The sequence below is a fragment of the Eleutherodactylus coqui genome, chromosome 12, assembly GCF_035609145.1.
Source record: "Eleutherodactylus coqui strain aEleCoq1 chromosome 12, aEleCoq1.hap1, whole genome shotgun sequence".
NCBI classification, from domain to species: Eukaryota; Metazoa; Chordata; class Amphibia; order Anura; family Eleutherodactylidae; genus Eleutherodactylus; species Eleutherodactylus coqui.
The window spans coordinates 124,274,171-124,291,383 of record NC_089848.1 but is presented as its reverse complement, the minus strand read 5'-3'; the positions used below and the strand labels follow the sequence as shown (position 1 = coordinate 124,291,383).

The 17,213-nt window shown below is 47.4% G+C and overlaps 1 protein-coding gene across 1 annotated transcript in view; it reads right to left on the bottom strand.

The window, feature by feature from the left end:
• The window catches only part of LOC136586588 (macrophage mannose receptor 1-like), a 244,980-nt gene that overhangs the window by 129,738 nt on the left and 98,029 nt on the right, over positions 1 to 17,213 (bottom strand). The window contains exons 8-9 of the mRNA XM_066584720.1: positions 2,940 to 3,064; positions 1,444 to 1,534 (exon numbers count right to left, since the gene is read on the bottom strand). Of these exons, the coding sequence (XP_066440817.1) occupies positions 1,444 to 1,534; positions 2,940 to 3,064 (216 nt within the window). The remainder of the gene's footprint in view (positions 1 to 1,443; positions 1,535 to 2,939; positions 3,065 to 17,213) is intronic.

Sequence of the window (17,213 nt, the reverse complement as noted above, 5' to 3'; positions counted from 1 at the left end):
CGCCTGAAAAATGCATGAACAAGTGCACAAAGCTAAGCTCTCACCCCTCCTCCACCCCTTGTTGGCAGCCAGATATGGGAGGGGGCAGAATGGGGAAGGAGCTTAGCAACTTGCTCCACCCCATCCTACCTTCCTCCCATTGCAAACAGCTGGCAAGAGGCGTAGAGGAGGAGAGAAGGGGGAGGGAGTTTAGCAGTCATGCTGATAAACTCCCACCCACCTCCCTTCTCCGGCAGCTGTCATAGGCTCCTATAGGGTATATGCATCTGTCGCAATATTCTGGCCAAAAGATAGTTCCAGGACTATCTCTCCTGACCAGCATATAGCGTATATCAGCCAACCATGAAAATGGCAGCTGATATACACTTGTGTGAATAAAGCCTTACTGTGCAAAAGTGGAAAAAGCTAAAAAAATTATAATATTTTTGGTATCGTTGTAATTGCACCGACCCACGGGAAAAATGTCTTGTGTCATTCATGCTGTATGATTAATAATGTAAAAAAACTAAAAAACAATGGCAGAAGTGTTTTTTTCTCTCCCTGCTCTCAAAAAATAAGTTTTACAATACATTATATGCACCCAAAAACTGTGAAAATAAAAACTATAGCTCACAATGCAAAAAATAGGCCCTTATACGGCAGTATTGATGAAAGATAAAAAGTTATGGCTTTTAGAACGTGGAGATCAAAATCCCCCCCCCCCCAAATTGTTGCATCCTTATGGCCAAAATAGGCCGCGTCCTTAAGGAGTTAAAATAATTTTCACTTTTTTTTTGTTTTAGTCCTCAATGGGGGACAAGTGATAAGCCATAGCATTACATTATACCGCGATCTGACGGCCAATCTCCAATGGCTGATCTGCAATGACAGCCCTGGGGGTTTTCAGAATGACTCAGGCTGCCATGGCAACCACACAGCACCCCACAATATTATCATGGGGGCAGTTTAGGAAGCCCTAACATCGTTCGCTGCATTTAAATGTCACGGTCAAATTGACCGCAACATTTAAAGGGGTAACAGCCTTGGTCAGAGGCATTCCTTGTCTGAGCTGTTGCAGGCGGGTGTCGGCTGTAAGAAACAGTCAGCATCCACATTGTATGGAGCGGGATCAACCCCCGATCCCACTACATACAAACCCTGAGCCTCCAGGATGTAAATGTACATTCTGTAGCTTTAAAGGGTTAAACAAATCTTATATAAATGCTTTGGAAAAAACTCTGTATGAAATCCATGTGGAAACTGACATGCAGTGAGGATTCCAAATCTGCAGCATGTCCATTTATGTGGTGGATATTGCAACAAAATCCACAAGGAAACAGCATGACTTGGTGCGTTATGTTACTGCAGATCTACGGCAGATGTTCTGCTGTGGCCCCGTCATGTGGATAGACCTGAAGGTGATTGTACCAAGTAATTGCTTTAACAAGACATGGCATTACTTACAGGGGAGCCATCTGACCACACGAACCCTTCATCCGTATTACTGCGTACTAGACCAATCCAATGATACTCTCCGTCATCTAAAGAATTGCCTCTGCAAAATAAAATAGGTGAATATCAGCAATGTAGAAGATACATTCTGTATGTGAACACCATGATAAATGGCCCTCAACTGCTATAATGTGTGGAGGGCTGAAGACACACAGATTCCATTGATACACTTCTCTCTGAACTCACTTTCACTCCCCTGCAGTGATCTTATAAAAGGCCAAGGCTCTGTACTGTAACGTAACGGACTGTAATAGTCTCCCATTATCTTGTATGTATATTCGCTCTCTACAGCTTCTCCTCGGTGTTCCCCTTCCTCACACCGGGTCTCATGAAGCAAAACTATCTCAGAACCTTTGTTGCTAGGAGTAACCAATGAAAGTCTAGATTTTTTCTCAATTGCACTGGAGAAAAAGGAAACTTGGCCCCATGGCTGCTATAGGCAACATCTGAGTTTCACCCCCGGGTACATAAAGATTTAGCCAATATTAACTGGAAATTGAAGCATTATGGAAACTTAACTGCAGTGTTCTACAATGCTGATCAACAAGTCATCACGATGCGTCCGTCACGCTAACGATTCCTACATCTGTGCGTGTGATTCTAAATGTTCTATAGAGCAGTGTCCCAACCTCCAGTCCTCAGGGATCCCCAACAGGTCATGTTTTCAGGATTTCCTCAGTATTGCACAGGTGATGTAATTATTGTCGGTGCCTCAGACATTGCCACAGGTGTTCTTACCATAGGATATCCTGAAAACATGACCTGTTGGTGGTCCCTGAGGACCGGAGTTGGGGACCCCTGCTATAGAGGAAGCAGGAGGTTTGTAGACACTGTATCCCCACACTAAAATGTTGCAGATCTGCAGAGTATAATACATGTGGCTGCGGGTTTCAAGATCCTATTTGTGGCAGAAAAAGTTCCACACGGACACACGAGCATGAGGCCGATTAACAAATCTTCAATGTGCTAATCATGTTGCAGAAATGCTGTGGAATTTCACCAACAAATGACTGTGGCTCCACCCCTTCCCCCTCCGGTCTATAGATGCATTCGCCAATCCTCGGATGGGTTTCCACAGCCTGCACAGATGGTGGTCATTTGCTTAATTCCTAGACGACCCCTTTAAGTCGCTGCTGACTGTGGGCTTATGGGTCTGCAGGGCGGTCCTACGCAATGACTGATGGCTTTCTCAGTTTGAGTGTGCATGCATGGAAAGCTGCCAATCATTGAGCAGGACGCCCACCGGACTCCGAAGATCACAATAAACAGGAGATTCAATCACTAACTATAAGTTTTACTGAATTTAATATAAAACTACCTATCAGTCTGCTGTATGACACGTCGCCCGCAGACGGGACCACATGTGGCATCTGACAAGTTCATTCCAACTAACGTAATTTACAATATTTATAGCATAAGATGATATTTTTAGCAAGATCACTGCTTACATCCACATTTTTAACTTCTCCTCCTCCTCCTTGTTGGTGATTCTGAGTAAGTCGCCTCCTACAGCTCTGCAAAAGTCTCTTGCATCTAGCCAGGTCTTTCTAGCATACTTTTTTGTCGAGTAAAGCTGTTGGAAAAACAAATAAAACTTGTAAAAATACTTTTATAAATGCTTTAAAAATGACCATATTTTTCGCTCTATAAGACGCACTGGATGATAAGACGCTCGCAGGTTTCAGCGGAGAAGAATAGAAAATAAATATTTTGAACACATCCAGGGACTCTAGGTGACAGTGCAGGGGATGGCACAGGGCGACGGAGGGCCACTATAAGGCCTTGGCATTCTCTTCTCCATCAGGAGCAGCTGATCATGCATTTTATTAAATAAATGGAGAGCTTTCCACACCTTGTGTCACTTCCCACATTCTCTAACCTGGAGTGCTGCGCTGCTTCTTCTGACAGATGTTATCCTCTTCTCTTATCATGGTACAGCAGAAGGAAACTGGTTGGTGGATGCGGGGGAGCAGCAGCAGTTCCCATCAGCGCTCACTAGCAATCAACGGTACACATGGACGGCAGTGCAGAGGAGAAAGAGCTGCTCTCCTCCCCTGCTATGGAGTGGAACAGGCCGCTGCCTTCACACGGGGACGAAAATTCTGCAGCATTTCCAGTACAAGCCATGTGGAGGGATTTCAAAAATCTCCTTTACATGGTGCTGAAAATTTCCACAAGAAATCCAACATTCCTTTTAAATGCAGAGCATTCTAAATCCAGAGCATGTCTAATTATTCTGCAGATTAATGCTGCAGATTAGAGATGAGCGAACGCGTTCGTCTGAGCTTGATATTCGTGCGAATATTAGGGTGTTCGGGATGTTCGTTATTCGTAACGAACACCATGCGGTGTTCTGGTTAATTTAACTTTCTTCCCTGAGACGTTAGCGCTTTTTTTTGGCCAATATAAAGACAGGGAAGGCATTACAACTTCCCCCTGCAACGTTTAAGCCCTATACCACCCCCCTGCAGTGAGTGGCTGGGGAGATAAGGTGTCACCCGAGTATTGAAATCTGCCCCTCCCGCGGCTCGCTATGGATGCATTCTGACATGAGTTTAGGGAAAGCGCTATCGTGTTGGAGCTGCTATAGGGAGAGTGTTAGGAGTATTTTAGGTGTCAAGAACCCCAACGGTCCTTCTTAGGGCCATAAATCTTCTCTATATGCGCTCAATGGGGCCGGCGGCAGCAGCGCTGACCCCATTGAGAACATATAGAAGAGAAATCCTTCTTCTCTGGCACAGCTGTAACAGCTGTAGCAGAGAAGAACGATGTTTGCCCATTGAATTCAATGGAGCCAGCAATACAGCAGGTTCCACTGAATGCAATGGGCTGCCGGCGATCGCAGGATGAATGGTCGGAAAGGGGTTAAATATATAACCCCTTTCCTGCAATTCATCCAGAAATGTGTTACACTAAAAATATATACCGGCGTATAAGGCGACGGGGCGTATAAGACGACCCCCCAACTGTCACCTTATACGCCGGTAATACAGTGGAACAAAGAATAAAAATCATTACTCACTTTTTCAGATGATCTGCGGCGCTCCTGCAGGCTGTCACTCCCTCCTAATCCACGGCAGACAAGCTTTCTCTATGAAAGGCTTTAAATCCCTGCCTCCAGAAACACATGTGCCTTCAGCCAATCACAGCCAATGACAATGATGTCATTGAATGGCTGTGATTGGCTGTGTTTCTGGAGGCGGGGATTTCAAGCCAATCACAGCCATTCAATGACATCATTGTCATTGGCTGTGATTGGCTGTGTTTCTGGAGGCGGGGATTTCAAGCCTTTCGTGCAGAAAGGAATACTCTGCCGTGGATTAGGAGGGAGCGACAGCCTGCAGGAGCGCCGCAGATCATCTGAAAAAGTGAGTAATGCTTTTTATTCTTTGCTCCACTGTATTACCGGCGTATAAGGTGACAGTTGGGGGGTCGTCTTATACGCCCGGTCGCCTTATACGCCGGTATATATTTTTAGTGTAACACATTTCTGGATGAATTGCAGGAAAGGGGTTATATATTTAACCCCTTCCCGACCATTCATCCTGCGATCGCGGGCAGCCCATTGCATTCAGTGGAACCTGTTGTTTTTCTGGCTCCATTGAATTCAATGGGCAAACATCGTTCTTCTCTGCTACAGCTGTTACAGCTGTGGCAGAGGAGAACGATCTTTATGCTGACAGTGGGGGGGGGGGGCACTCTTGCCGCTATTGTGGCTTAATAGTGGGACCTGTGAACTTGAGATGCAGCCCACCATGTAGCCCCTCGCCTGCCCTATCCGTCACTGTGTCGTTCCCATCACTTTCCTGAATTGCCCAGATTTTCACACATGAAAACCTTAGCGAGCATCGGCGAAATACAAAAATGTTCTGGTCGCCCATTGACTTCAATGGGGTTCGTTGTTCGAAACGAACCCTCGAGCATCACGGGAAGTTCGTTCCGAATAACGAACACCCGAACATTTTGGTGTTCGCTCATCTCTACTGCAGATCTCAATCCTTGAAATATAAAAATTAAAATCTGCAGCAAATCTGCTACAAAAACTGCAGCCCGATCTGCACAATGCAGACACGGACTTGTTCACTGCCGTTTTCCTGCTTATCTGCTGCAGCCTTTCTGTTGTGGAAAGCTTGCAGCTATGGGGACTGGCCCATGTGCATGTGATGGTTTCTATATGTTCAAACACAGCATCTTGTATTATTGTAGTGACGTATGGAGAATTGGCATAGGCATGCTATTGTGTCTTGAATATCAGACATGACTATATATCTTGTATGGTTTATGTGCATTATCGCATGTGCATACAGCTGTCAGTGACACCAGGTGCGCCATCTTTGGTATTCCAAGCAAGTATCATGTTTATGCATCTATTATTCAGCCTTGAGTCGGTGTAACTTAGTATAAAAGTAAAAAATAAAAACTATCCCGCGCCTTGGCAGAAAACCAATCTTTTTTTTTTTATTCTTTAAAACAGCGCGTTTCAACACGATATGTGTCTTTTTCAAGTTCATACAGACATTTTCATATATGCTGCCTTATATAGTGTGGAATAACATGCCCCTGAGCCAATCAGAAGCAGCCCTCACTCACCCATTCATGAATTCATGAATGGGTGTGAGTGAGGGCTGGCCTCTGATTGGTCAGGCTGTGACCATTCAGAGGCATCTTATTCAGCAGGCGGGGATTTTAAATCCCCGGCTGCTGAATACTACTCACAGCTGTTCAGAGCAGTTCAGGAGAACTGCAGCCTGCCGCGCTGAACTCCGTCTGCCGGCACCAGGTGAGTATATATATATTTTTTATTTTTACACATTTCTGGATGAATTGCAGGGAAGGGCTTATATATTTAACCCCTTTCCGACAATTCATCCCGCGATCGCCGGCAGCCCATTGCATTCAGTGGAGTCGGCTGTATTGCCGGTTCCATTGAATTCAATGGGCAAACATCGTTCTTCTCAGTCACAGCTGTTACAGCTGTGGCAGAGAAGAAGGATTTGTCTTCTATATGTTCTCAATGGGGTTGGCGCTGCTGCCGCCGGCCCCATTGAGCGCATATAGAAAAGATTTCTCAGGGAAGAAAGTTAAAGTAACCCGAACATCCGAACATCGTGTGGTGTTCGTTACGAATAACGAACATCCCGAACACCCTAATATTCGCCCGAGCATCAAGCTCGGACGAGTACGTTCGCTCATCTCTAATTACTATCTATTCATTTTACTATATTCTACATAAAAACTTTTTATTTTTTATTGTGTATTTTTTATAATTTTTTTTATCTAATTCCCATGTAAGTGCATTTATTTTGTTAAAATTTCTCCAGTATTTCATTTAATCCTTCTGGCATTAAGGTGTTCAGACGGTAGATCCAGTACATTTCTTTTCTTCTCAGTTTCATTATTGAGTTTTGTTTTATGGTTTCTAAAGTAATTAGTTTTAATTTTTCACTGTTTTTATTGTGTTTTTCTTGGAAATGTTTAGATATACTGTGTTTTTCGTACCCCCTTTTTATGTTATATCGATGTTGATTGATCCTTATTAGAGATGAGCGAACGTACTCGTCCGAGCTTGATATTCGTGCGAATATTAGGGTGTTCGGGATGCTCGTTACTCGTAACGAGTACCACGCGGTGTTCCGGTTACTTTCAGTTTCCTCTCTGAGATGTTAGCGCGCTTTTCTGGCCAATTGAAAGACAGGGAAGGCATTACAACTTCCCCCTGTGACGTTCAAGCCCTATACCACCCCCCTGCTGTGAGTGGCTGGGGCGATCAGATGTCACCCGAGTATAAAAGTCGGCCCCTCCCGCGGCTCGCCACACATGCCTTGTGAGTTAGCTGAGGGAAAGTACTATCGTGCTGGTGCTGCTGTAGGGAGAGCGTTAGGAGTCAGTGTAGGCTTCAAGAACCCCAACGGTCCTTCTTAGGGCCACATCTACCTGTGTGCAAGCTGCTGCTAGCAGTGTTTTTTTTTTTTCTTTCTCAAAATCGGCAGTGCAGAGCATTGCGCCCTGCAATAGGGACAGAAGTGGTGTATAGGCAGGGAGAGTGTTAGGAGTGAGTGTAGCCTTCAAGAACCTCAACGGTCCTTTCTAGGGCCAAATTTAACCGTGTGCAGTACTCTGCTGGCTGCTGTTAGCAGTGTTGCATTTTTTTTTTTTCTAAAAATCGTCTGTGCAGAGCATTGCGCCCTCCATTGATACTACAGGGACAGAATTGTGTAGGCAGGGCCACAACACAGTTATTGTTCATTGAATATACGCAGTGGGTCCTTCCCTTTGCTAAAAAGGACAAAAAATTATATTTGGCCTGCCTGTGTCAGTCCTAAGGTCTCCGTGTACGTGTGTGCTGCGTGGACAACGTACAAAAATCAGACGCAACCAGCTACGGTTTACTGCAGCCTTGCGCCATTGTCTTTCCTGACTGGCAAATACCTGCTGTGCTAGAGTTAATAACTCTGCTACACTATAGTTGTGTGACACTTTTTGAGGGCCACACCACAGATATTAAACTTCTTGTTCATTGAATATACGCAGTGGGTGCTTCCCTTTGCAAAAAAGGAAAATAAATTATATTTGGCCTGCCTGTGTCAGTCCTAAGGTCTCCGTGTACGTGTGTGCTGCGTGGACAACGTACAAAAATCAGACGCAACCAGCTACGGTTTACTGCAGGCTTGCGCCATTGTCTTTCCTGACTGGCAAATACCTGCTCTGCTAGAGTTAATAACTCTGCTACACTATACTTGTGTGACACTTTTTGAGGGCCACACCACAGATACTAAACTTCTTGTTCATTGAATATCCGCAGTGAGGTCTTCCCTTTGCTAAAAAGGAAAAGAAATTATATTTGGCCAGCAGGCTTGCGCCAATTTATTTCCTGCCTGGGAAATCAAATCACTGGTAATACACCATGCTGAGGGGTAGGGGTAAGCCTAGAGGACGTGGACGTGGCCGAGGACGCGTAGGCCCAAGTGAGGGTGTTGGCACAGGCCGAGCTCCTGATCCAGGTGTGTCGCAGCCGACTGCTGCGCGATTAGGAGAGAGGCACGTTTCTGGCGTCCCCACATTCATCGCCCAATTAATGGGTCCACGCGGGAGACCTTTATTAGAAAATGAGCAGTGTGAGCAGGTCCTGTCCTGGATGGCAGAAAGTGCTTCGAGCAACCTATCGTCCAGCCACAGTTCTGCGCCGTCCACTGCTGCAAATCCGAATCCTCTGTCTGCTGCTCCTCCTTCCTCCCAGCCTCCTCACTCCACTACAATGACACCTGCTCAGGAGCGGGAACACTCCCAGGAACTGTTCTCGGGCCCCTGCTTAGATTGGGCAGGAGTGGTTCCTCTCCCACCAGAGGAGTTTATCGTCACTGATGCCCAACTATTCGAAAGTTCCCGGGGTCCGGGGGAAGAGGCTGGGGACTTCCGCCAACTGTCTCAAGAACTTTCTGTGGGTGAGGAGGACGATGACGATGAGACACAGTTGTCTTGCAGTGAGGTAGTAGTAAGGGCAGTAAGTCCAAGGGAGCAGCGCACAGAGGATTCGGAGGAAGAGCAGCAGGATGATGAGGTGACTGACCCCACCTGGTGTGCAACGCCTACTCAGGACAGGTCTTCAGAGGGGGGAGGCAAGGGCATCAGCAGGGCAGGTTGCAAGAGGCAGTGCGGTGGCCAGGGGTAGAGGCAGGGCCAGACCGAATAATCCACCAAGTGTTTCCCAAAGCACACACTCGCGCCATGCCACCCTGCAGAGGCCGAGGTGCTCTAAGGTCTGGCAGTTTTTCACAGAGACGCCTGACGACCGACGAACAGTGGTGTGCAACCTTTGTCGCGCCAAGATCAGCCGGGGAGCCACCACCAACAGCCTCACCACCACCAGCATGCGCAGACATATGATGGCCAAGCACCCCACAAGGTGGGACGAAGGCCGTTCACCGCCTCCGGTTTGCACCGCTGCCTCTCCCCGTGTGCCCCAACCTGCCACTGAGATCCAACCTCCCTCTCAGGACACAGGCACAACCGTCTCATGGCCTGCACCCACACCCTCACCTCCGCTGTCCTCGGCCCCATCCAGCAATGTCTCGCACCGCACAGTCCAGCCGTAGCTAGCGCAAGTGTTGGAGCGCAAGCGCAAGTACGCCACCACGCACCCGCACGCTCAATCGTTAACCGTCCACATAGCCAAATTTATCAGCCTTGAGATGCTGCCGTATAGGGTTGTGGAAACGGAGTCCTTCAAAGCTATGATGGCGGCGGTGGCCCCGCGCTACTCAGTTCCCAGTCGCCACTACTTTTCCCGATGTGGCGTCCCAGCCCTGCACGACCACGTCTCCCGCAACATTGTACGCGCCCTCACCAATGCGGTTAGTGGCAAGGTCCACTTAACTACGGACACGTGGACAAGCACAGGCAGGCAGGGCCACTACATCTCCCTGACGGCACATTGGGTGAATTTAGTGGAGGCTGGGACAGAGTCAGAGCCTGGGACCGCTCACGTCCTACCCACCCCCAGAATTGCGGGCCACAGCTCGGTGGTGGTATCTGCGGCGGTGTATGCTTCTTCCACTAAAGCACCCTCCTCCTCCTCCTCAACCTCTGTCTCGCAATCTAGATGTGTCAGCAGCAGCAGGACGTCGCCAGCAGTCGGTGTCGCGCGGCGTGGCAGCACAGCGGTGGGCAAGCGTCAGCAGGCCGTGCTGAAACTACTCAGCTTAGGAGATAGGAGGCACACGGCCCACGAATTGCTGCAGGGTCTGACAGAGCAGACGGACCGCTGGCTTGCGCCGCTGAGCCTCCAACCAGGCATGGTCGTGTGTGACAACGGCCATAACTTGGTGGCGGCTCTGCAGCTCGGCAGCCTCACGCACGTGCCATGCCTGGCCCACGTCTTTAATTTGGTGGTTCAGCGCTTTCTGAAAAGCTACCCACGCTTGTCAGACCTGCTCGTAAAGGTGCGCCGGCTCTGCGCACATTTCCGCAAGTCCCACACGGACGCTGCCACCCTGCGCACCCTGCAACATCGCTTTAATCTGCCAGTGCACCGACTGCTGTGCGACGTGCCCACACGGTGGAACTCTACGCTCCACATGTTGGCTAGGCTCTATAAGCAGCGTAGAGCTATAGTGGAATACCAACTCCAACATGGGCGGCGCAGTGGGAGTCAGCCTCCTCAATTCTTTTCAGAAGAGTGGCCCTGGTTGGCAGACATCTGCCAGGTCCTTCGAAACTTTGATCAGTCTACCCAGGTGGTGAGCGGCGATGCTGCAATCATTAGCGTCACCATTCCTCTGCTATGCATCTTGAGAACTTCCCTGCAAACCATAAAGGCAGCCGCTTTGCGCTCGGAAACAGAGCCGGGGGAAGACAGTATGTCGCTGGATAGTCAGAGCACCCTCCTGTCTATATCTCAGCGCGTTCAGGAGGAGGAGGAGGAGGATGAGGAGGAGGGGGAAGAGACAGCTTGGCCCACTGCTGACGGTACCCATGCTGCTTGCCTGTCATCCTTTCAGCGTGTATGGCCTGAGGAGGAGGAGGAGGAGGAGGAGGATCCTGAAAGTGATCTTCCTAGTGCGGACAGCCATGTGTTGCGTACAGGTACCCTGGCACACATGGCTGACTTCATGTTAGGATGCCTTTCTCGTGACCCTCGCATTCAACGCATTCTGGCCACTACGGATTACTGGGTGTACACACTGCTCGACCCACGCTATAAGGAGAACCTTCCCAGTCTCATTCCCGAAGAGGAAAGGGGTTCGAGAGTGTTGCTATACCACAGGACCCTGGCGGACAAGCTGATGGTAAAATTCCCATCCGACAGCGCTAGTGGCAGAAGGCGCAGTTCCGAGGGCCAGGTAGCAGGGGAGGTGCGGAGATCGAGCAGCATGTACATCCCAGACAGTGCAACAGTCTTTAAGGGCCTGGCCAGCTTTATGGCTCCCCACCAAGACTGTGTCACCGCTCCCCAGTCAAGGCTGAGTCGGCGGGAGCACTGTAAAAGGATGGTGAGGGAGTACGTAGCCGATCGCACGACCATCCTCGGTGACGCCTCTGCCCCCTACAACTACTGGGTGTCGAAGCTGGACACGTGGCCTGAACTAGCGCTGTATGCCCTGGAGGTGCTTGCTTGTCCTGCGGCTAGCGTCTTGTCGGAGAGGGTGTTTAGTACGGCTGGGGGAATCATCACAGATAAGCGTACCCGCCTGTCAACCGACAGTGCCGACAGGCTAACACTCATCAAGATGAACAAAGCCTGGATTTCCCCAGACTTCTCTTCTCCACCAGCGGACAGCAGCGATACGTAAGCAATACGTATTATGCACCCGCGGATGGAAGCTACGTTCTCTCTCACCATCCAAAACGGGGACATTTCTGCTTCATCAATCTGTGTCTAATATTCCTCCTCCTCCTCCTGCTCCTCCTCCTGAAACCTCAGGTAATCACGCTGAACGGACAATTTTTCTTAGGGCCACAAGGCTCACTCATCTAATTTTTCGAAACAATTTTTATACGTTTCAATGCTCTTAAAAGCGTTGGAACTTTAACTTGAACCAATTTTTCGTTAAACTGGGCTGCCTCCAGGCCTAGTTACCACTTAAGCCACATTAACCAAAGCGATTAATGGGTTTCACCTGCCATCTTGGTTGTGCATGGGCAATTTTTCTGAGGTACATTAGTACTGTTGGTACACCAATTTTTTGGGGCCCTCACCTACAGTGTAATCATAGCAATTTGTATGTTCTTCACCTGCACTCATGGTACAGAAGTGTGTGTGGGGTTGGCCTACACTTTAGCTACATAAATGTAACTTGGGCCTTGGCTATACTGCAGCTACTGAAATGGAACGAAGACTGCGCTCCCACTATACTGCTGCTAGTGATATGTTAGTGGGGCCTGTCTTGAGTGCTACTATTGCTGACATGGAACGAAGACTGTGCTCCCGCTATAATGCTGCTAGTGATATGTTAGTGGGGCCTGTCTTGAGTGCTACTATTGCTGACATGGAACGAAGACTGCGCTCCCCCTATAATGCTGCTAGTGATATGTTAGTGGGGCCTGTCCTAATGCTACGGCTGAAATGTTACGAATTCTGGGCTCTGCCTATACTGCTGCTAATGGTATGTCTCTGGGGTGTGGAAACAGAGGCTTCCCAAAGACATGATGGCGGCGAGGCCATTTCCCACCAACGCGGTTACTGTAAAGGTGCATATAACCACGGACACGTGTAGAGGACACGTAGTGCCTCAAAAACATCCCCCTCCTCCTCCAACAGGGAAAACAAACATTCTTGGCAAATGCCTTTGCATTGGTTCGTCTGGTGGCAGTCCAAGAATTTCACCTTTACCAACACTACAAGAGAGACCCCCCACCATCCCCCCGCCACGGCCCACTTAATCCTGGCCACATTCCGAAAACCAACAAAATAAAACCGCGCTACTAGGTCCGCAGTCACCACCACATTACCACCAACGCGGTTACTGTTAAGGTGCATATAACCACGGACACGTGTAGAGGACACGTAGTGCCTCAAAAACATCCCCCTCCTCCTCCAACAGGGAAAACAAACATTCTTGGCAAATGCCTTTGCATTGGTTCGTCTGGTGGCAGTCCAAGAATTTCACCTTTACCGACACTACAAGAGAGACCCCCCACCATCCCCCCGCCACGGCCCATTTAATCCTGGCCAAATTCCGAAAACCAACAAAATAAAACCGCGCTACTAGGTCCGCAGTCACCACCACATTACCACCAATGCGGTTACTGTTAAGGTACATATTACCAGTCTGACTGGGGCATGCAGAGACACCTTGACAGAATGAATAGTGTGTGACACATAGGTTCCCCATTGCTATGCCCACGTGTGCAGCTCCTGATGGCGGTGGCACAGGATTCTATTTCTTATTGCTTCTGTACAGCATTGTGGGCTATCGCCCCGCCACTTTTAAAGAGGGTCGCTGCCTAGCCATGCCAACCTCTGCAGTGTGTGCCTGCGGTTCCTCCTCATGGCAGACGCACTTCTAAATAGACATGAGGGTGGTGAGGCATTACGGCAGCTGAAGGCTGCGCAGGGACACTTTGGTGTGCGCTGTGGGGGGGAGGGGGGGGCGGTTGGGCAGCATGTAACCCAGGAGAAGTGGCAGTGGAGTGTCATGCAGGCAGTGATTGTGCTTTGTTGGAGGTAGTGTGGTGCTTAGCTAAGGTATGCCATGCTAATGAGGGCTTTTCAGAAGTAAAAGTTTTTGGGAGGGGGGGGCCCACTCTTGCCGCTATTGTGGCTTAATAGTGGGACCTGTGAACTTGAGATGCAGCCCAACATGTAGCCCCTCGCCTGCCCTATCCGTTGCTGTGTCGTTCCCATCACTTTCTTGAATTGCCCAGATTTTCACACAAGGAAACCTTAGCGAGCATCGGCGAAATACAAAAATGCTCGGGTCGCCCATTGACTTCAATGGGGTTCGTTACTCGAAACAAACCCTCGAGCATCGCGAAAAGTTCGTCCCGAGTAACGAGCACCCGAGCATTTTGGTGCTCGCTCATCTCTAATCCTTATATTCAGGCTATTAGTTGTTCTTCCAACATACCGGAAGCCGCACGGGCATTCTAATAGATAGATGATATTTTTACTTTTACATGCCATTTTTTCTTTTATTTCTATTTTTTCCTCACCTTTTTGTACATAGTTTTGTTTATGACATATATGTGTACAACATTTACATTTCTTGCTGTTACATTTGAAACCACCTGTTATTGTTTTATTTTTCTCTTTAAATGGATTGTTTTTTTTCTTTTTTATTTAGAGGATTTGATGGAGCTAAACTATTACCTATCGTTCTATTTTTTCTAAAAATAATTCTAGGGTTTTTTTTCTAGTGTTTTACCAAGGTAGGGGTCATTTTTTAAAAGGGACCAGTTTTTTTGTATGATGTTTTTTTTATGTAATTGTGGTCTGTACTAAATTTTGTAATAAAAATATTATTGCTGTAGGTGTTTTGTTTTGTGTTTATTTTGTTTATTGTTTTTTCGATTTTTTTTGGTTTTTTGATAAGCATCTTTTAGTAATTGCTTTGGGTAATTTTGTTTTCAAAACGGTGAATTATGTTTTTTGCTTGATTTTCAAAGATATCTTTTTCACTGCAGTTTCTGTAAACTCGTCGTAATTGACTGTAAGGTATGTTGTTTTTCCATTTTTTGTGGTGGCAGCTGTTGTATTGTAGATAACTGTTTTTGTTTACCTTTTTAAAATGAGTTTTTGTATTTATGATATTATTTTTTTTTTTCTCAATTTGTTCTTTATTAGTTTTCTTTTAAAACTGTTACAAATATAACATGAAGTAATTGTCTATGTGAGCATACATATTACATGGCTTATAGAATTGTTGACAAAACAAACAGATATAAACAACTTCCCTTTATCCAGAGTCACAGTAAAGTCCGTAGCTGTAGCTTATGGGAAGAGTATGTCAATTATATAACAGAGCATAAGATAGTTCTGCTGAAAAATAGAGTGCGGTAAACATTATATATTTCCTCTATTTATTTAAACTACTAACAAATAGTAAACTAGAGGTAGGTTAGGGAGGGAAGGGGGGGGGGGGGGGGGGTGGATGGGGGGGAGAGGGGGGGGAGGAAGGGAGGAAAAAAAACAATCAGTCATTAATCGAATATCTGATATTTAGGTCAAGCTACTTTGTATCCATGGGTTCCACTTTTTACAGTATTTAGCATATTCCCTATTCTTTAGGGCAAACAATTTTTCATATGTGTTATGGTCAGATATTGTCTGCTTTAAGTCTGAAATAGTAGGAGACCCAGCCGCCCTCCATCTCCTTGAAACCAAAAGTTTGGCAGTGAGAAGGATATGTCCCACCAAACCCTTTATCGAATGTGGCAAGTGGCCGTTGTCAATTAATAGAATAGCTAATTCAGGGGATCTGGGGATGTACAGTCCTGTGATCACTCTCAGAAAAGAAAAGACATCGTCCCAGAATTGTGAGAGCTTTGGGCAGCTCCAAAATAAGTGGAGAATGCTGCCCTTGTGGCTGCAGTGTCTCCAGCAGCTATCGCCCGAGTCAGGGAATGCTCTCGCCAGTATCACTGGGGTGAGGTACCACCTTGTCAGTACTTTTGTATGTACTTCCAAAATGTTTGCGTTAATGGTTGCTCTATTGGCCCACGTAAAGGCCGCGATCCATCTATCTGGTGGGAACCTTTTCCCCAGGTCCCTCTTCCAGTTGAGGATATGTACCCGTTTCGAATCTCTCATGTCACCTGAGAGAGAGTCGTAGCAGACCCTAACTAGGGAGCGAGATGTTGGGCCGGGGTTATTAAAGACTCTCAAAAGGACAGCCGCCAGTCTCACACTGGCTATTTTTGTGGTTTGAAGTAGAGATCTGATTTGGAGGTATCTAAAGAATTCTCTCGCGGGGAGGTCAAACCTTTCTCTCAGATCCTGGAACGAGGCCACGCCCCGACCCGCGAGAATATCATCTATGTTTGAAATTCCTCTCTCCATCCAACTCTCCAAATGTAAGTTGGGGACAAAGTATTCCAGAGTAGAGATAGGTATGTGATCTATTATTCCCCCCCCCCCCCGGTTATTGGGTCTCTGGGCCCACCACCTCCATCAGTTTAGTGAGGCCTGCATAGTAGGAGAAATACTCCGAGAGCTATAGATTGGGAGCACAGATGGGGACGACGAGGCTAGCAGGGACGCCAGGAGAAGAGAGCGGAGAGATCTACCACCGTTCAAGTGAGTCTCAATTTGTAGCCAGCTTGGTCCCGGTTCTGGTTTCAACCAGAGTTTGGATTGATTAATATTGGATGCTTGCAGGTAGGACCACAAATTTGGCACCCCCAGGCCTCCCTGCTTTCTATTCAGATGGATGGCTCCAAGAATGTTTCCCTGGAATCGAAATTTCTCTAGGGTGGCGAAGGCGAACCCCCAGTGAAGCCTGTCAAAGGCTTTCTCAGCGTCTAAAGCCAATAGTATAGCTGGGGTACGGTTCGCCTCCGCCACTGCGACTAAGTTGAGGACCCTTCTGGTGCCATCCGACGCCTGTCTCCCCCTAGTAAAGCCCACCTGATCTCCGTGGATTATCTGTGGCAGAATTTTTAACAGGCGTTGGGCAAGCAGCTTAGAGTAAATCTTAGTGTCACAATTGAGGAGGGAAATAGGCCGAAAATTTGCAGGGGAGGACGAGGGCTTTCCCTGTTTGGGGATTGTCACTATAGTGGCATTTAGCATCTCTTTCGGAAGAGAGCCCGTAGAAATTGCTTTATTAAATGTATCCACCATACAAGGCGCCAGATCCGGAGCAAAGTCCTTATAGTATTCATTGGGAAAGCCGTCCGGACCTGGGGCCTTGTGTGCTTTTAAAGATTTTATTGTATCTAATATCTCCAGGAGGGAGACCGGGGAGTTCAATAATTTCAGGTGATCCTCTCCAATGGTGGGGAGACTGATCCCCTCCAGGAATTTGTTGATTTGTTGAATGTCCGGTTGATGGGTGGAGCCGTCTTTGTTTAAGTTGTATAGTTTAGAATAAAGACTAAACTCATCCGCAATAGCTTGGGGGTGAGAAATTTTAGTATTTGATCCATCTTGTTTGAACAGGAATGGGATTTTAGTTGGAGCCTGCCATTGCTTAATTATCCTGGCCATCAGTCTGGAGGGTTTATTGAAGGCCGTGTAATAATTCATCTTGGAGGAGTTTAAGGTTTTAACATAATCCCCAATC